General features: G+C 40.7%; 1 protein-coding gene across 1 annotated transcript; it reads left to right on the forward strand.

The window, feature by feature from the left end:
• Positions 1 to 305: 305 nt before the first annotated feature.
• LOC124874637 (synaptopodin 2-like protein) lies at positions 306 to 15,924 on the forward strand. Its single transcript, XM_047376073.1, has 5 exons — positions 306 to 516; positions 4,676 to 4,827; positions 4,929 to 5,228; positions 5,364 to 5,737; positions 12,042 to 15,924. Exons 1-5 carry the CDS (start codon positions 415 to 417, stop codon positions 14,651 to 14,653), a joined length of 3,540 nt encoding a protein of 1,179 aa, XP_047232029.1. The 5' UTR covers positions 306 to 414; the 3' UTR covers positions 14,654 to 15,924.
• Positions 15,925 to 21,660: the final 5,736 nt, after the last annotated feature.

The raw sequence follows: 21,660 nt of genomic DNA on the forward strand, positions 1-21,660 counted from the left end.
ATTCCCCTCCTTCTTTCTTTTATGCTCGCAGAGTAAATGATGCCGTGGGGAAATGAGGGGAAATCTGCACCACCGCTCCTCGACAGGCTGGCTGTGTTGAAGAGGTCAGGGCTGGTGGTTATTTCTGGAGTGTATATCAGCAAGCATCCCCTCCTGTACGTGGTGCTTGAGACTGACATGGCAAGTGTCAAATACACAGGAGGATGACGATCACACTACACACAAACAACACACACATCCACACTGAAGCCCCCCCTTGATGCTGCATTCCAGTGTTAGCAATGAAAGGGTGGGGTGATCTGGAGAGCAATCAGAGACAGTCTTTGATTCCTTCAGAGTGCGAAGAACTGAGAAAGAAGAGGACAGACTCCCACATACATTCGTACATACTCAATTGGTGGTTTGGGAGCAGAGATGGTTGCGGAAGAGATCGTGGTCTGCCTCTCAGGAGGAGCTCCATGGGGATTCAGACTGCAAGGAGGAGTGGAGCAGCAAAAGCCTCTACAGGTGGCAAAGGTACAGTAGACAAGAAACATCTCAGGCAGGTTGTATGAGTTGGGTTTTGGGATTTTCAAATGTTTACAGTTTATGCTAAGATTGCTACCCAGTTTAAATTAAACTTCAGCTGTTGTACAATTGTGTTTCTGGGTCAGCTTTGTGGAGCCTTATGTTGGCTGAGATATGATCTAGATGGAGAGCAGTAGGAAAATTTTGAAAGAACACTGTCAAAGATTATTGATAAATACTACAAGAGTGAGAACACATATAATCCACACAAAATTGCTGCTGTCTTTGTGTTTTAATGAAGACCTGACATATTATACACATCTACATTTGCTTACAGTCCAGAATGTTCTAATACAGGGGTTCTCAAATATTTTAGAACAAGTAACACCCCAATAAACACTGCATTTTTTTTAAATGGTTGTACCACGGGACTTGTTTTTATTTTTTATTTTGTTGTGATAAAAGGAAGAAAAGGAGAGAAGAATAAAAAAAATCACATTTATTGGCACTTTACTGAGGTGGTTTAATTGCATATGGCAATGTTGGCAATGTTAGGCATATGTTCTATATGCCTAAACGTCAAAATCTTCAAGTTTGAATGTTGAAAAATTAAGAGAAAGGTACCTAGAAGTAATAATTCAAAGTGGAAAAAAAACCCTGAAGTCAAAATCCAGTATGGCTGCCTTGCATATAAAACATGTAAAAACAACAAGAAAATCTTCTTATTTGCACTTTTATCAATTTGTATAATTTAAAGCATTTTTTAAGAATGAAATCAGTCACACATGCGCTACTAAACAACTTTCTTTAGTCGAAATGTTGCTCTGGTGATTGAGTACAGAATGCAGTCGAGAAATACTTTATTAACTTGTATTGCTGTTATCAGTTAGCCTGGTAACTATAGGTGCTACCAGACCAATTTTACTGGGGCAGTTTGTTGTGGAGACACTTGACTGGCCTGTACACATTTCTGACCTCAACCCTCTTGAACACCTTTGGATGAGTTAAGAGTGGAGGGTTAATTTCTGGTTTTCTCATCTAATTATGAACAAACCTCCTAAACCTTGTGCAAGATGTTTGCAGAATAGTTAAAGTTGCTGTAGGGTTGGTGGGTCCATCAACAATCCTATAGATTAAGAATAGGATGTCATCAAAGTTCACGTACATGTAAAAACAGATAAATAGTTTTGGCAATATAGCATATGTTCTGTGCACCAGCTAAAATTCCTGGTAAAGTCTCAACAAAACGTTGCAACCAGTAGACAACAAAACATTCGTCTTTAAAATATTACAGTAAGTCAGAGTCCTCGGAAGGAAACCACAAAAGATAGACAAAAGAATTGTGCATGATATCATACTACTTTTGCAAATGATGTCACAAATGAATACTATGTGAAAATTTCAGAGCATTGATTTAATTTACCAGGGGAAAACAAACATTGTGATGGCCATTCTAAAACTTTGAATTTGTTATTCTTTAGCCACTTTGTAACGAATGTAACAGTATGCTTGGGGCCATTGTCTATTTGTAAGACCCATTTGTACCCTACCTTTAATTTCCTGATGGATGTCTTTATATGCTGCTTCAATATTCCAACAAAATGTTCTGTTCTCCCAATGACATTTTGAGAAAGCAAATCAATCCCTCCTCAAGCAAAACTCCCCCCACCATGATACCTATTGGGTTAATAAGTATATTTTGCACCAAAATGCTTTGATTTCGGGGACACAGTATCTGCGCCCTTCCTGACTAGTTTCACAGAACCACCTCCTTTTTACTCAAATCCCTATCAGAAGATTGCAAAGCTATGACATCAACTTCCAACCTTCCCAAATTGTTTATAGACATATTAATGTTGTGTAAATAAACTTTGGAATTTGAAGAAAGTAGCAAACAATCTTTTTAGGAAAATGCTCTCTTTTAATATTCTGGGAGTTAACTAATATAAATTATTTTGGCAATCCTAACTGAGCTAAAAATGTTAAAGTTTAGTGTGATTTAATATCAGACACTGAAAAATAAACCAAAAAGTTTATTTAAGTATTAGTGATATATCTAAATTGAGACTTTAGAGGCAAATGGAACGTAACATAAGTAGCCACCAGCACTTATTCCTGGTCCGACTTTGTTACAATTAAGTAAATAATGCAAATAAGACCAAAATTACCACTGAAGGAAACCTGAGTACCTCCAGTGGTACTTGTACCACAGTTTGAGGGCCATTAATCTAATGAGCTGGAAGCAGGAACGTGCCCCCTTTGACACTGATGATAAAAGTCGACCAATCACTTGTGGGATCTCCAAACCTCTTAAATGTTGGCAGATTAGCTCCAACACCAAATTTATCTCTACTGCCGGTCTTTTCGAGATGATAAAATCACCTTCATTTGGAGATTAATCTGTGTTCCTTCTTGCTGTGTGTGTTATGTGTAGTTAGGCATTCCTCAGATAAGCTCAGCTGAGAACGAAGCTAAAACCGGAGGATCAGAATAGCACGTTTGAGAGCAGCTGGTAGCTGAGAATGGAAAAAGCCAGACCTCTTGTTCTCACACACACAAATACGGACTTAAACACACATACTCAAACACTTTCAACACATTTTCTTTTTTCTTCAGCTTATAATTTCAGCATTATTTGTTGTTTCCTTTATAAGTGTCTCCCACCGCAGTAGAACCTATCTCTCTCTATCTCTGTCTAGGAATGTTTTACATTCTTCGAGTAAGTTTTTAGTTTGGAAATATGGGTGGGACACATGGTGGGTGACAGACATGCTCACTTGCTTCACGCAGCTGTTCAAATTCCCCCTTTTATGATGTTCTGTACCTTTGCCTCCAAGTGGGAAAGAACAAAAAAGATCAATCAACCTTACCCTGGTCATATTAAAACAGCAGATGGGACGACCTTATCGTCTACTTTTAGCTCCAAGTGTGATAGGAGTGCTCACCATCTCATCTATACCCACTATCTCCCCCACCCCACCTCTAAAAACATTCTTCCTGAGGGTTCGATGACACCATTGACCTCAAGCAGCGGCTTATTCTCTGACGCACTGATGAGAATAACAAACAGATTAATGAAATTTCTTTCAATTTCAGGTTTTTAGATATCAGAACAACATGACATGTTCCTAATAGTATATGATTTTAACCTCAATACATAAAAACATTCAACAGGTTCCACAGTGTTATTGATTTTATTTTGACCAAAGATGAAGCCTGAACAGAAAAGCTGTGCGAAAAAAGTAAGTACATCCCATGTTGCAACAGCCTTTAGAATGACCTTTAGAATAAATGAATGAATATAATAACTGTCGGCAGAATTTTACCAGTATCTCACATTGCTGTGAAGAAATTTTTCTTTTCTTTACAACGTCACTTCATTTCATAAAAATTTGTGGACATTTGATTATGCAAATATCTCTTAAGCTTAAGGGGTGTAATTTGGTTGAATAATTTCAACGCCATGATTTTTGACTTTTTGTAGCCATTCTGTTGTAGATGTACCTCTGTGTTTGGGATCTTTTTTGTCCTGTTGTTGGCCCTGTGTGGGCCGAGCTTCATCTGTTGAAGAGATGGCCTCACATTTGACTCTAGAATACCTTGGCACACAGAGGAGTTAAGGTTAAATCCATGACCGGAATGTCCTGAGCCCATATCATCACCCTTCCACCACCACTGTGCTTAACAGTAGGTAAGAGAGGTTTATGTTGAAATGCTGCAGATAGATAGAGCTGTATGTTATATCCAAACATCTCTCCATTTGTCTCATGTGTCTAAAGGACATTGTTGCAGATGTATTCGTGTTGTGATAAAACTAGATTTAGATGTAACATTGCAAAGTCGTGCAGGAATAAAAAACCCTGTTAGAGGCTGCAAACGGCTTGAAGCTGGGACAGAGCAGTACAATGACCCTATAAACATACAGTTAGAGCTGGAGAGACACGGTTTAAATCATAGTATGTGTTAGTATGGCCCAGTTAAAGTCCAGACCTAAAGCTGCTAGAGACATCTCCATATCAATAGGACTGAGCTGATGTAGTTAAGCTCCTAAGAAGCATTTCTCCTACAACATTCATCTTAAAGTTTTTTAGGCTAATTCCGACAGAAGACCTCTGGAAAGACCCCAAACCCATTTCAGAGACTACAGTAACCCTTTCACATTATTCAGGTACGCAGGCGCAGCAAAGCGTGCCGAGCCGGACTGAGGGAGCACGATGAGCTAATTGCCATTGGTGACCAGATGTGTGCAGACCTTACACATGCTCAGGCCATGAGTATAATAGATGAAGAGACTTCCACACTGAACCTGAAAGTTAGAAGGTCAGGACATGGACACATTCATTTAAAGCTATAGCAAATTACAAGAAAAATAATTAAACCATGTTTTACCTTTTCACAGCTTGATTTTTGTTTTACTCCAGGAACCTCTCTGGATTTACCTCTTCATCTTGCGCTGCTCGCTGTACATCGCCTCGATCTTCCATCAAGGTACTGTCTCCTCCTGCGACCCTTCTGAACAACAGTTCCTCCTTTCTCTCCCCCACTGAGTTATCCAGGGGAGTTACATCCCCCCCAGACAGCGAGGCATACTACGGTGAAACAGACAGCGACGCAGACACACATTCACAGACGCACCATCGGCGTCAACGCCGACCATCTCCTCATGCTCGCTCACCTTCGCGTTATGACAACCAAGAAGAGGAGACATCAGAAATGAGCGGGTAAGAGATGGATACCTAAAGCCTTAAACAAGAGAGAATCCAAGAGCTTTACTATCAACTGAGCCAACATGACAGATTTTGAAGTAAAGTTCTGCTTTAAAATTGACATTTGATGTGTTCTGTGTTTGATGTAAGGTATGAAAGTGCCACAGACACAGGATTTACCACCCAATGGCATGTTCAAGGTCTCACCGGTGTCCCTCGGAGAGAGCTTATCTACCTGCCCCACCAATATGAGAGAAATACTTCTGCTCACACCCTGACTCCTCGCACCCTCACACCAACCCCTGATCAGAGCCCTGTGGATGTAGAGGGAGAGGGAGACAGTGGTTTTCAGGAGACAGGAGGTTGCACTGCACCAGCCTGCCCCCCTTTGGTGTCTCCAGAACGGGCCAAAGAGGCCTTAAAGTTGGGCTCTGGTCATCATCTGGTGCCCATGGTGGGACCACAGCTCACCCCGGTAAACGACGAACTCTACACCACCTACATGCACAAAGCTAGACAAGCCAGTGAGTACTGTTCCAACACAAGTTGTTTTGCACAAATTAAACCTGTTTATACATCGTTTTTTTCGACACCCAGGCAATCTGATAAAGTAGGAAATTTGATTTTCCACTGACTAAAAGATCTATCCATCCATCCATCCATCCATCCATCCATCCATCCATCCATCCATCCATCCATCTATCCATCCATAAATGGAGGAAATTATGTACCTTGTAACTTATTGTAGATAAATGAGTTCATAATTTTATTGCTGCAGCTCCAGTCCAGCAGCTATGCTGGATCCAACATCGGGAGTCAATTTTTACTTCTGTTCTGCAGACATACTTCTATAATATCATGTTCTGCATCCGGCTAATAGTTTTTTTTTCATTATTTCTGTTGCCCCCAACAGTTTATTAATTTATGAGGTATTTCTTTTGCTTTTGTTTTCTTGTAATATATCTCTGAGTTTGTTGCGCAGAACATTTTAAAGACGTTTCTACTCCCGGTTCCAACTGTAACGTCTGCTGGGAACAAATGATATCTGATAGGATTAGAAAAATGGTCACATTTTGGTCTAAAATCTTTAGTTAGATCTCCCTCTGGTGGCCACCACCTAATACCATCCAGTCGTTCACATTTACAAGTGAGAAATACCAAATACCAGCAGAGAGATTCTCCACCTTCCCCCCTCTTCCTCTCCTGGCAGTATTCTGGGTATTTGCCTCGGCGGCTGTATTTATAGCTGCAGGAGCTTTCTGATTGAGAGTGCAGACACTGCCCTGATTTATAGACCAGCTTAATATGTACATTCTGTATGTGGATAGCGTCTGAATCACTGTTTGTGTGTGCATAAATGGAGATATAATTGGGTTAATTTAAATACCTTCCAGAGAGATGATATGATGTGAATATTTAAATATTATTTTATATTCTAATCAATATGAAATTCTAGTTGTGTTTCAAGAATGATCTCTGATGAAGTTAAGGGGCAGAGTAGACAATGAAGTTGAATAAAGAAAAAGAAAGTAGACAGTGTTAATAAAATAAACATAAAAGATGATAGGATAGATGAATATTAAAGGAGAAAACTGTCTGTGCTTAAAATACTCATCTAATAGTAATTTTTGCTGATGCTTAAATATAAGACTTGTAATCATTTAAAGTGGTTATTAGATTTGTTCAACAGTGTTTCAGAGGGTCACTTTGGTTTTTTTGCTGATTTTTCTTAAATTAATTTCCACTGACTTTACCTGACCCACTTTAACAACCAATAATTTAAAGTAATTTTTTACTCATTTTCTCATAAACTACAGTAGAAAATGTAGTTATATGACTCCAGTAATTAATATTTACTTAGTTCAGGAGTCATAATTTGTTTTTATCTGAGTCAACTGACTATAACAGGGGTCAGAATAACAGAAAATGAAAAAATAGGGTCTATTACTGTATACAGTTTTCAGAAAATAATACACAATTAAATTATACCTACGTGAGAAAGGAACCTTTTTTATATTCTTTTATATTCTTACACATAAACCCAAAAAAAAAAACCAGTCAGTCAGTCAGTCATTTTCTACCGCTTATTCCATAGTGGGTCGCGGGGGTGCTGGTGCCTATCTCCAGCAGTCTATGGGCGAGAGGCAGGGTACACCCTGGACAGGTCGCCAGTCCATCGCAGGGCAACACACAAACAACCATGCACACACTCATTCATACACCTAAGGTCAATTTAGAGTTACCAATTAACCTAACAGGCATGTCTTTGGACTGTGGGAGGAAGCCGGAGTACCCGGTGAGAGCCCACGCATGTACGGGGAGAACATGCAAACTCCATGCAGAAAGACCCCTGGCCGGGAATCGGACCCAGGACCTTCTTGCTGCAAGGCAACAGTGCTACCAACTGCGCCACCGTGCAGCCCCAAAAAAAAAAAACCATTACTACAAAATAAAAAAAAAACTAATTTGCAGTAGTTTTAGTACCTGGTTTATTCCATATGTTCACTTATTTAGTTTGATATGAGAAAATTAATAAATATAAGAGTTTGACAGCCAGAAAATCTAAATTTAGCAAAAACATGACGATAATCAAAGATTCAGCAACTATAGAATGATGGCCCTGAATCAGGCCCTGAATCAGGATTGACTGAACAACTGTAATAATAATAATAGTAATAATAATTATATAAAATTACAAAATGGCAGTTGTTGTGAATTGTAAAATATTACCAACATAACACCATACAATAATAATAGTGCTGAAAATGCAATAACAATACTACAGTAAATACTACTACTACTACTAATAATAATGATAACAAAAATATTGTATAAATGTCTGTAAAATATATACATCCAAAATGGTGATTGGGAGAAATTGTAATCCATTAACAATATTGTGGGAAACCATAACACAGTCGCTGGCACTGTTGCTTTGCAGCAGGAAGGTCAGCAGTTCAAATCCCAGCCTGGGCTCTCCATCAAGTTTCCGTGTTCTCCTTGTACATGCGTGGGTTCTCTCTGGGTACTCCACCTTCCTCTTACAGTCTGAAAAATATGCTTGTTTTCTATATTGCCCTCTAGATTTTGGGTGTTTGTGCATGGTTGTGTGTCTCTGTGTTTTTCTGTCTTGCCCTGTTTTAGACTGGTGAGTTGTCCAGGGTGTACCCCGCCTCTCACCCATAAATGGGCTATAGAAAATGGATGAATAATATGTTATTCGCACAGGATGAACATAATATTTCGATATTCATTTCAGTCTTCAGGCTTCACAACACACACAAAACATGCTGAAAAGTCTACAAGACACAGCAGCAGCAGAACGTTTTAATTTTGATAAGCTTTCTCAAGAGTCAAACTTCATTGGGGAACATCAGCAGACGTATTTTCAGTTCTTAAGTATTAAGATATTTTGCTGAACTGCTCCTTCAACTTATGGAGTTTTATTTCCACGTTCTTGGGATAAATCATCATTTCAACCGAGCTGACAGCTGATTAAACCGAATAACTATACACTGACTGAGTTTCCGTTTTGAGGAGGGAATGTTGCTGCAATGAAGGATCTGTCGTCAAGTGCGAGAGCCCAAAGACGTGAATAACTTTAATGCAGGGTGAGGGCTTTACACCAGGACAAACAGTGGCTGTGGCCTCCAGAGATCTGCCCTTTCTCATGTTACAAACACACACAGTGACTCATGCTTTGGGTCTAGGATCGTTGGCTCTGTTGTTCCAGAGTTTTTGCGTCTTTGTGTCCAACAGCAAAGAATTTTGGCTAATATTTCCGCTAAACCCTACATCTCTTGCAGACATATATAAACGTGCACACACAGTTATACCGCCATCTAATTATATGGTGAGGGGTATCCCGCTCTTTGTGTGTGTGTGTGTGTTTAGGACAGAGAACGGACAGGTGTTTGATGCCTGTCAGACAGACGGACAGAAATAGAGGGTTGACATCATGTGTTGGTTTGGGTTGCTGAAAACAGACAAAGGTCTTTACATGGGCTGAGCTCACAGAGACGAACAGGGAGACAGTGACTAAACGGGTCTCCACTCAGAGCTGATTTGGACTCTGTTAGGGTGTGTGTGGGAGGGTCTGACACACACACTCATACACTTAGTGGTGAGATGAGGAACCTCACATCTCGTTTAGGTTCAGAAAAAGGTGGACACAGGGTTCCACACACTGTTTATGCAGGTAAGACTCTTGACAGCCTTTATTCTGGAGATAAAATCGGTTCTTTCAGGTTATTTTGTTAAATGCTTCTAAAGATTATCTCATTTATATGCCATGAATGTTAACTGCTGTTCTGTGATACTTTTGTAATCTATGCTTCCAATAAAAATCAGATATACTCATACCAAAATGATGTATGAGCTGCATTTCATATAAATGGCTTAAAACTCACAGCAAACAATGAAATCAGATATTAATACGTTTTAAAGTTATTTTAATCCCCTGTTGGAATGACTCTTGGGATAACTGTAGATGATTTGTTGCAAAGGATGAATGTTTAAGTGCCAGCATAATTTTTCCTGTTTTGAATTACAAGGACACAGTTTGAACAGGCTAATATATTCATAATTCATAATTCGCTGAATTGTCTCAATCAGGTTAATGATCAGAGTTATTTAAGATTTGCTGGTTAATTAAATAAATGTATTGTACTTGCTGAAGAACACACTAACTTTAAAGCAGGAACAGTAAAATGACATGCTGCATTTCCTCATGATTTTACAGCCTACATTAGTGTTATGACTATGTCCCAGTTAACACACTAAACAATGCTCTGCTCCACTGTTTTTTGTCTGACAGCGACAGATATTTTTTAACAGCCCTTGTAAATCAAACACAGGGATTAACTGCGGAAAAGCATTTTCCTCCACACAGATTTGTTTTCATTATTGCATCAAACAAAAATAAATTACCATATGAAGATAAACTGAATTAAAAACAAAATGCTTTTATGAAATGATTACATTTTTAAGTGAATAAAGTTATTTAAGCTGATCCAGCTCTGTGTGAAAAGCAATTCCCCTCTAAACCTAACTGGCAATCATTATGAATGAATTTTGACCCACTCTTCTTTGCAGAATTTTTAAAAGTCAGCCACAGTGGGAGGGTTTCCATCATTAATTGCCTATTCATTGTCAAGCCACAAAGTCTTAACTGAATTGAAGTCCAGACTTTGACTAGACCACACCAAACCCTTCACTTTGTTTTTGTTCCAATAAGTAGTGGACTTGATGGTGTGCTTCAGATGATTGTCTTGCTGAATAATCCATCGGCTCTTGAACTTAAGGTCACAACTGATGGTCAGGCCTTCTTCTGTTTACGCATTTGGCAGGATTCTTCTTCAGGATTTTCTGGCAGAGAGCAGAATTCATGGTTCTAACAATTATGCTAAACCAATAGCAGATCTTCAGACTTCACCACCTCATGTCTGACTGTCAGTATGTTGTTCTTTTTTCTGAAAAACTGTTAGTTTTATGCTAAGTGATGGGATGCAAACTTTCCAAAAGGTTCACATTTTGTCTCATCATCTACTGAATATTTTCTCCAAAGTCTTGGGGATCATCAAGTTGTTTTTTAGAAATGGGAGCCTAGGGTTTTGTGTTGATTTTGGACTTCATTGGTTTTGACCTTGGAACTCTTTCATGGATGCCATTTTTCCCAGGACACTTTCACATTGTTGAATCATAAACACCGACCTTAACTGAGGCCACAGAGGCCTGCAGTGTCCTCAGATGTTCTGGGATTTTTTGGGATCTCCTGGACGAGTGGTAAGTATGGTTTTGGAGTAGGCTTTGAGGGCAGGTCATTCCTGGGATGGTCACCCCTGTTCCATTTTTTCTTCATCTGTGGATAATGGTTCTTGCTGTGGTTACATTGAGTCTGAACACCTTTAGAAATGACTTGTAACCCTTGATAGATAGATGTCAATAACCTAGGTTTTCATTTGTCCTTAAATTTCTTTGAAACAGATCTAGTTGTGTTTCCTTTTTTAGCCTACGTCATGATGTCAGACAAGTTCTATTTAAGTGATTTCTTGATTCTAAATGTCATGCAATAATTCAAATTGGGAATTGCTATTGAAATTGAACCAAAAATCTGTCTTTTAACAGTTAATTGATAACTTAAAGGAGGGAATTGTGTTTTCACATAGGTCCAGGTTGGTTTGTATAGGTCCTTTCCCTTAATAAGTCTTCATTAAAAAATAATCTTTTGTCTGATTTTAAGAGTTGTTTAATCTGAAAGACTAGTGTGACCAAAAAGCAAAGATTACGTAACTGGGCAAGAATATTTTCACATCACTGTACGTGTTGTAATAATGTGTCACTGGAAACATGCATTTGTTCATCATTGTTTTCAAGAGCCAAGACAGTGACATATTCAGAAGTCTATCTTAAAACTTAGGTTTATCCTTCATTCAACATGTTCCCAAATCTAAATTTAAAACTAATTTACTGTTTATCCCAACCATGTGAGGAATATATCAGCATATGGACACACACACAATTTGGGAAGCAGATACAGTGTGACTAAACTTTGAAGAGCTGCAGGGATTCCTTGCTCTAAATCCACAGCACACTCTGCTGTCAGTCACTGTGAATTCTCATCCTAGCTCCTTGCTGTGATAATACAGTATAAATAAACCATCACCAGCAGGTAGAGAGAGCTATCACACTGTCTTGCTTCTGTTCTTTGTTGCCCACTGCTTGTTTTATATTAATCAGAACTCCCATTACTGTTTTTCTCCTGTGTTTTTACTCGTTTCAGGACATTTATTTTGGTCTCTCGCTCATTTTTTGCTTCTTGTCTTGCAGAGTTGCAGCGTGGGGAGAGTGTGGTGGAGAAACAGGTGAAAGAAGCCCGCACTAAATGCCGCTCCATTGCATCATTGCTGACTGATGCTCCAAACCCCAATTCTAAAGGGGTTCTTATGTTTAAGAAACGCCGGCAGAGAGCGAAGAAGTACACACTGACCTGCTTTGGGAAAGCTGAGGGAGACAGAGGGGAGACAGAGGGGGAGACGGGAGGTGAGACAGAAGAGGAAGGAGGAGGAAGCTCAATCCTAAGTGGCTCAGAGGTTGAGGAAGAAGGATTGTCGGGCTCTTTTGACTCTACGTGGGATTCAGGTTATCTTGATCTGCTGGACAGGAGAAGCTCTGCCTGCCCATCAACAACACCAACTACTCCAACAACAGCAAGCACCAATCACAGCGCAGCGGTGGACCTCTCAGCTTATCTAACACCAGAACGTTTGACTTCTGGAAATCAAAGCTCAGGGTTGGACATCTCGGGTTTGGTGAGTTCAGCCAGTGACAGCTTCACGAAGCAGCCCATCAGTAACCAGATGTCTCCTCCAGCTGTGGCTTTGACTAACGGGGGTTCAGTTGCCGTAAGTCGGGCAAGTGTTGTTCTGAGCCCACCATCCGAGACACCCATACAAAGTCAAAATGGGCTCCAGAATAATTCTGATAACACAGCTAGCATAGACTTGATCAGCAACTCCAGTTTTAATCCTAATCCCAGCATTCTGAACCGCACTGCACGACCTTTCACCCCCGGCTCAACCCCATCTCGTGCATCTGTGACGTCTGTAATGTTTCGGCCTCCCCAACCCAAACCCACACCACTTACTATGGCACCCAAGCCTGTTTTAGCAGTGTCCATGATGACAGTCCCACCAACACAACCTCCACCAGGGCCAGATGAAAGGAGAGCGGTGTCCAGCACCTCTCTGTACATCCCTGTGAGAAATAACAACAGTAACACTTCCCCTTCGATTTACCCTCCTCCATCAGCTCGTTTACTGTCTTTCTCTCCTCCTTCAACATTTCCCTCTCTCCCTGCAGTGAATGCTTCATCCTCATCCCTGCTCTCACCAACTACAGATCAAAATTCTCTGATACACCCATCTACTGCAAAACCCATTTCTCCTCCATCTCACCTTTCTCCTCCTGCTTCCATCACATTTACTTCAGCTCCACACATTTCCTCATTAAATCCCTCTTTTGATTTAGCTAAGGACTCATTCCCTGTACCTCCTCTCACTCAGCCCTCTCCATCTCCTTCTGTTCACCCGTCTATCAACCCGACCGATGCAGTTTCTTCTACATTGCCTCCCCAAGCTCCTGCACATGACTCAATGGCCACACGAGAGCAGCGCATTTCAGTCCCGGCCGCTCGCACCGGCATCTTGCACGATGCTCGTTGTCGTAGCAGCAAGAAGCCAATGTTCAGTGCACTACAGAGCAAAGATGTTTCTCCCAACCCCGACTTGCTGTCGATGGTGCAGAACATGGACGACCATTGTGGAAGAGCCCCATGTGTTGAGTCTGTAGTAGCACCCGGTGGGGAGGCTGGTCATGAGTCAGGGCCTGAGGAGGACTGGTTAAGGCTTGGGGCAGAGGCTTGTAACTTCATGCAGACGCAGCGAGGCCCAAAGCCGCCTGCTGTAGCTCCTAAACCACAGACTCCTCAGGTTATGCAGCTCGCCGGAAAAGGAGGTCAGCTTTTTGCCCGCAGACAGAACAGGATGGATAGGTATGTTGTAGAGCGTTCTCCATCTGTTGCTGTGGCACCCTACTCTCCGGCTCAGACCAGGGAGCCCTCACCAACACCTTCCCTTCCTGCCGCATGGAAGTACTCGCCCAACATTCGTGCTCCCCCTCCGATCAACTACAACCCCCTACTGTCTCCTTCCTGCCCTCCAAAGGCCCAGAAGAAACTTGAGGTAGCAAAGTCTGGTACAACTAAATCTAAAGGGAAAAAAGCAGGCATCAAACCTGTTGACATAATGAGCTACCAGCCTTACCAGCTTAACTCCTCGCTGTTCAGCTATGGAGGTGGGATTCCCCAGGATCTTTCCAATACTAATCAGCAGAGAGGTGGTCTTCAAAAGACAGCTCGAGTCTATGAGGTAAAGCGCTTCTCAACGCCGCCTCCGACTGCCACAGGACCCACCCCTAAAGTTATTGTACCTCGATCAGCCACAACACTTGGAGAACCACTGAGGTACACCGACGAGTTTACCCCACCCACTACTGGAGGCGTGCTGCACGAACATCACCAGACTCTGCACCAGCCCATCCAGCCTCAGTGGGCCTCTTCACCCCTGTCTTCTCCACTGCCTCCAGCCCCCACTGCCCCGCTTCCTCAGCTTCCAACCTTGTCCTCACCTCCAGTTTCAATCCCGGCCCAGCCTCCAAGTTTTTCCCAACTTCAGCCCCCTGTTGCTCCCCACTCCAACAGGAGTTTCAAGAGTGCCCCAGATCTAAGTCCTCTGGGTCCCAGTAATGCCTCTCACCGGTCTTCCACCTCATACCAGTCACCCAGCAGCTCTCAACCCCCTAGGGTCCCCAGGCCACGGTTCAGCACTTCTAACTTGGGTCTGCAACCTTGCATATGGCGCCCTGGATCCACCACCAACTAGACAGATCCTCATCTGGACATGAGAAATAAACACTGTGGGGGACTAGAGAAATAATTTAAAATCCTCTAAAATTACCTATTATTTTTAGTAATGATAATATTGAGGATTTTTATTAATTCAGCTGCACATTTAATCACAGTATCTGTTTGCATCAAATTCATGTGTATCACATTTAATTACTTACCCAGCTCTTGTTTTTCTCATCTAGAGAGGTTGTTAGAGAAATTCGAAGCAAAGCTTGGTAAATATCATGCAGAATGATTTGAGTTTAATGATTGAAAAAGTGGAACAGAGGATGTGCAATGGTGGATATGATTGAAGAAAGATGTAGCAGAAAATGAGGAAACATGTACAGAAAGCAGGGATGAAGCAGCATGACTGAAAAGAAACATGTTTCAAAGATGCCAGTTAGACACATACCTTCACAATCTGCAACATTCTGCCTGTTGCAATCACATAATAGCACATTTAAAAATGTTTTCTTGCAATCATTAAATTTTATATAGTTTTGAGTATTTAAGTTGAGTATTTAAGATCTTTGTGTGCTTTGTTGTAGAGAAACGCCTTTGCTGCAGACTTGGCTGTTGATATAGAACATGAAATACAGCAAGTAGGTACAACATGTCTGTTTAGCTGGGATTCTTTTTCACAGAAACATGGGGTTAAACAAAAATAGACATGACTCACCTCAGCTGTCACTCTGTCTCTCCCTGAGCCACCCGCATTGTCAACACCCATTCCTACACTGACCTGCAGTATGTCCCACAGCCATTAGTCTCAAAACTGTTGGCCTCTTTAGGGCATTTGATGACTCTTCTATAGATCCACATGTGTTTGATACCATGCTGATAAATAAAGAAAACTATTTTGATTATGTTCCAGCTTTTACCACATGGGGGCGTTGTAGGATTTGTCAAGTCACGTTACATTTTTAATGTTTACTGTTTCCTCCCATGTTTTGTTCAAGATTTAACAGTCTCAGACTGTCGCTGACACTGCAATAATATTCATTTTCCTCACTTAGTTTATTTCCTTACATCTTGGCTGTACATGCATGGAACATCTGGACGTCCAAGTACAGTGTCTCATGAAAGTGTTTACACCACTTGAACTCTGCTTCTACAATTTCCAACTGCACAATGACAACTTCAAGGCATATTATTAGAATGTTATATAATAGATCGCCACCAACTGGTTAATATTGTAAAATACAGAGAAAATAAAGCATGGTTTTCCCTTTTTTCAAATAAAAAAATATTGTGTGTGAAATACATTTGTTTTCAGTTTCCATTATAGCTAAATCCCCATTAGCTTCATCTATCCCTACCATCAGCTCTGACCATTTTTTCTGTGTCTGGTAAAGAAAAGCACACCCCTGGCATGATGCTGCCACCACCATGCTTCATAATAGGAATGACAAACTTATAGTGCACTCCATATCACTGCAAAACCTCTCCACAACTTTGTCCCAGACCTGTCTGTTGGGCTTCATGATGCTCTTTGTTCACTAATGATTTCTAACAAACCTCTGAAGTGTTCACAGAACAGCCTGGTTTATACTGAGATTAAATTAAACACAAATTGGCAGTTTCTGCTAAATAGATGAAAGCAATTGGTTGCGTGAGATTTTATTTAGGGACATCAGTGAAAAGAGGCTTGAATATTAGATGTTTTTATTGTAAAACACTAGAAACTAATCTGTCATTTTGTTCCACTTCACAATTATGTACCGCTTTCCATTGATCGATTTGAAAAATCCCAATAATATATATTGAAGTTTGTGGTTATTACACTACAACATTTTGGGCAGAATGTCAGCTACAATACTTGATATAATACTACATAATTTTTGCAAAGCTGTAGGTGGGTGGGAAAAAATATCAAGGAAAGAAGACTTCTCTTTAGTTCGTTTTGCCCTTAATGTTTAATTGCTCCCTTCGACATTGTCCCACATTTTAAAGCAGCTTAATGTCATCCATCTAATAGCCTTGGAGCTGTGAAACCCAAGCGCATAGAAGGACCTAACCTTTGACCCTTGACTGGGATCAGTTGACAGATGGGGGCTAACATTCGGTGCTAACTTTAGTCCTGTCCAGATCCGATGGTAAGTTTAGCTGCTGTGCAACTCAAAGGGAAAATACACATGCAAAAAAAAATTTTTATCGTTACACTTGCTGTTTTTATTTAAAAGCTAAACTTCTATATTCCAGAAACCTGAGGAGTACAATTTACTTTGGTTCTTTATTCTAACCCATCAGCTAAAAACCTTATTAACCTAACCTAATTTTTCCAGCTTACAATAAAAAATACCGTTGATCTTGTTGGGTCAAGCCTTTGATCCTCACAAACCTAATGGACCCCTCACACGCAGTAAAACAGATACACACACAAACATGACCCATTTCACCCATTTTTGGAACTGTTAATCACCATCTATTTGGCAAAGTGCTAAACTCTTAATTCTGATGGCTTTTTCCAACTGTGATTGGGGCCAAAGAGGAAGTGCCACCTCAAATGGCCCCTCACATCCTGTCACTTTATTTCTAGGTCAACGGGGTGTTTTTTGGGTCAGGGTAAAAGGAGGGAAAATGCCCACAAGTAACGAACACTTTCCAACTCATTTGGGTTATGATATATGATTAGATAGATAATGAACAGACTCAGCCTTAGAGGCAATGTGAATTGCGCTATTATCTGGGGAGGGAAGGGGGGGGGGGGGGGGGGGGGGAGGGGTTGGAGTAGAACTGGTACTTATCTATTTCAAAAGCTGTCAGAGGTGAGATGGGTCAAGCATCTGATAAGGACAACGCCTGGGCGGAGACCCACAGAAGCACCCTGAAGGCACTATACATCTATTGTTGCTTATGAAAGCCTTGGGATCCCCTAGAATGAGCTGGAGAGGATAGCTGGAGAAAGGTTTGTCTTTGACTTATTAACCTGTCACCAAATCTTGGATAAGTGGAAGAGGATGGATGAAAGGATTTTAAAGAGTTCATGATGCAATGCAATCTAAGAGGAACAGGCCCACAGCATCACAGATCCTCTGCCAGAAAACAAAACTTTGGTCTCATCTGACCAGAGCAAGGTTTCCTTCAAAGTGCCTACATTGTTTAGAAATATCTAGTTGTCATGTAGATTTAGTGTAATGGTGGTTATGGAGACTTGCTGAGACTTTGCTGACCTTCTCCATCAGTTGGATTTGGACATGATTCTGTTTTTTGAAGGACCCAAATGCAGAGAGACTTAGGTGAAAAAAAAAACTGTGTTCTTTAATAAGGACAAGTAGAATAAACTTACAGGAGTTGCTAAAGAAGAGCAGGGCAGGGCACGGGTAATGGGCACACAGTGGTAAATAGACAAGGAATAAGACAGGTAAACAGAAGAATCCAGCAGTGAAAACCAGTATGTTTAAATACAGAGGCAGGGTGGAGAATTGACCAATGAACCAGAAGAGCTAATCAGATAAAATGAGGAGCAGCTGTGGCAGGGGGAATGCAGAACAACTGAAGGAGGGAGGCTAATTAACACAAATTGTCATTTTGTTTGCAATAGATCTGACCCACATACAGAGAACACTCCGGAGAACAGAATAAGTAAAGGATGTTTATTGAGACAATGATAATCAGGAATGTAACGGATGATTCTACAACTGTATGGAAAGAGAACTGGTGAAAACAGGGAACTGAACGATATCGAACAAACAAAGGAATTAATGTAATCAAGAGAACAGCTGACTGAATAGGTGTGGTCAGGGGTAGAGGGATTCAGGATCCAGGTTTGTCGAGGTTGAGTTTGTAGAAGGTTCTTTAGGTGCTGTTCTGTGTGAGCTCAGAGCAAACACGAATGAGTTCGGTGTGCAGATGTTTACGTTGGAGGGTGGACAGGGTATGCTTACGGCTTGGTCCAGGAGACGAAGGTAGCAGGAAACTGCCAGCTTGATGCGAATCCTAACGAAGACAGTAGATAGGAAATAACATCCTCAGAACGTAGATAGTCTTGATCATGCAGAAAGACTTCCGTACACGTAATCAGTATTCAGTGACATAAATCCAAGGTTTAGGTTTACTTAGCCTGCGAAGGAGCATAAACAAAGTTACACGAGGTTGAAGAACAAAGCATAGACTTAGTGTTTTGCTTGAGCTTGTTATCACTGTGGGCAAAACACTCTGGTGTCAAAGTGCTGGCAGCCTCCTGTTTAAGTACTCCTCAAAGGAATCAGTAGAATAAGTCGCACCTGTCACCCAGCACACCTGAGAACTCCAGCACCGTTTGAAAACACTGAACACATGAAGCAAGCACAAAAACACAAACACAACCCAGATCCTGACACAAATGAGCCGAAACACAGAGACATCCAGCAAAGTGACAGAAACCTTACAGGACATGACTCTAGATGCACAAACACGGAAATACAAGAGAATAAACTAAACAGGAAAACACATACACTACCAGTGAAAAGTTTTAGAACGCCTTTCTCATTTAATAGTTTTCTTTATGTTTATGACTAATTTACATTGTACATAGATTCTCACCGAAGCCATCAAAACAGTGAATGAACACTTATGCAATTATGTAGCAAACAAAAAATTGTAAACGAACTTTAAATATGTTTTATATTTTATATTCCTTAAAGTAGCCGACCTTTGCTTTGATGACTGAAACATTAACCTTTGGTCATCTCTTAATGAACCTCTGGGAAGTTCTTTCAAGACTCTTTGGGAAACTATTTCAGGCGACCTCCTCATGAAGCTCATGGAGAAAACGCCAAGATATCAAACAATCTAAAATATAAAAATGTTTAGAGTTATTTCACACTTTTTGTTTACTGCATAATTCCATGTGTTTAATTCATAACCTGGTTGCTTTTGGTGAGAATCTACAATGTAAATACAGGTCCTTCTCAAAATATTAGCATATTGTGATAAAGTTCATTATTTTCCATAATGTAATGATGAAAATTTAACATTCATATATTTTAGATTCATTGCACACTAACTGAAATATTTCAGGTCTTTTATTGTCTTGATACGGATGATTTTGGCATACAGCTCATGAAAACCCAAAATTCCTATCTCACAAAATTAGCATATTTCATCTAACCAATAAAAAAAAAGTGTTTTTAATACAAAAAACATCAACCTTCAAATAATCATGTACAGTTATGCACTCAATACTTGGTCGGGAATCCTTTTGCAGAAATGACTGCTTCAATGCGGCGTGGCATGGAGGCAATCAGCCTGTGGCACTGCTGAGGTCTTATGGAGGCCCAGGATGCTTCGATAGCGGCCTTTAGCTCATCCAGAGTGTTGGGTCTTGAGTCTCTCAACGTTCTCTTCACAATATCCCACAGATTCTCTATGGGGTTCAGGTCAGGAGAGTTGGCAGGCCAATTGAGCACAGTGATACCATGGTCAGTAAACCATTTACCAGTGGTTTTGGCACTGTGAGCAGGTGCCAGGTCGTGCTGAAAAATGAAATCTTTATCTCCATAAAGCTTTTCAGCGGATAGAAGCATGAAGTGCTCCAAAATCTCCTGATAGCTAGCTGCATTGACCCTGCCCTTGATAAAACACAGTGGACCAACACCAGCAGCTGACACGGCACCCCAGACCATCACTGACTGTGGGTACTTGACACTGGACTTCTGGCATTTTGGCATTTCCTTCTCCCTAGTCTTCCTCCAGACTCTGGCACCTTGATTTCCGAATGACATGCAGAATTTGCTTTCATCCGAAAAAAGTACTTTGGACCACTGAGCAACAGTCCAGTGCTGCTTCTCTGTAGCCCAGGTCAGGCGCTTCTGCCGCTGTTTCTGGTTCAAAAGTGGCTCGACCTGGGGAATGCGGCACCTGTAGCCCATTTCCTGCACACGCCTGTGCACCGTGGCTCTGGATGTCTCTACTCCAGACTCAGTCCACTGCTTCCGCAGGTCCCCCAAGGTCTGGAATCGGCCCTTCTCCACAATCTTCCTCAGGGTCCGGTCACCTCTTCCCGTTGTGTAGCGTTTTCTGCCACACTTTTTCCTTCCCACAGACTTCCCACGGAGGTGCCTTGATACAGCACTCTGGGAACAGCCTATTCGTTCAGAAATTTCTTTCTGTGTCTTACCCTCTTGCTTGAGGGTGTCAATAGTGGCCTTCTGGACAGCAGTCAGGTCGGCAGTCTTACCCATGATTGGGGTTTTGAGTGATGAACCAGGCTGGGAGTTTTAAAGGCCTCAGGAATCTTTTGCAGGTGTTTAGAGTTAACTCGTTGATTCAGATGATTAGGTTCATAGCTCATTTAGAGACCCTTTTAATGATATGCTAATTTTGTGAGATAGGAATTTTGGGTTTTCATGAGCTGTATGCCAAAATCATCCGTATTAAGACAATAAAAGACCTGAAATATTTCAGTTAGTGTGCAATGAATCTAAAATATATGAATGTTAAATTTTCATCATGACATTATGGAAAATAATGAACTTTATCACAATATGCTAATATTTTGAGAAGGACCTGTAGTCATGAAAATAAAGAAACCCATTAAGTAAGAAAGTGTATCTAAAACCTTTGACCGGTAGTGTAATAATAAACTACGGTATAAGAAAATTAACTGAAAAAAGCAATACCTAAAAAACATAGTAAGGAACCGTAAGGAAATGGTCAAAATACACACAAAAGAAAATCAAAACTGAAAGATATCAGGATCGTGATGGGACATTTCTAAGTCCCAGAAACGCTTTTTAAAAAAATGCCTATTGGTGATTCTGGTATCACTTGTCTTCATCATTTTATTTAAACCATACTTGTTTTAATTTGTTTTTTGTATTGTGTCATTTTGATGCTCAAACTTTATGTTTTATGTCTTTTACTGTAAAGCATCTTCCGATTTTATCCATACAAAGTGCTTCATAGATAAAGTTACTGTACTTACTTGCTTACTGGTATAAGATAAACTTATCACAATTATTGCTCTGACTCTAAACATGGGCAAGTATAGGCAAGTTGCAATTTTCCTGTAGCTAT

Source organism: Girardinichthys multiradiatus, chromosome 10 (assembly GCF_021462225.1).
Source record: "Girardinichthys multiradiatus isolate DD_20200921_A chromosome 10, DD_fGirMul_XY1, whole genome shotgun sequence".
Classification (NCBI taxonomy): Eukaryota; Metazoa; Chordata; class Actinopteri; order Cyprinodontiformes; family Goodeidae; genus Girardinichthys; species Girardinichthys multiradiatus.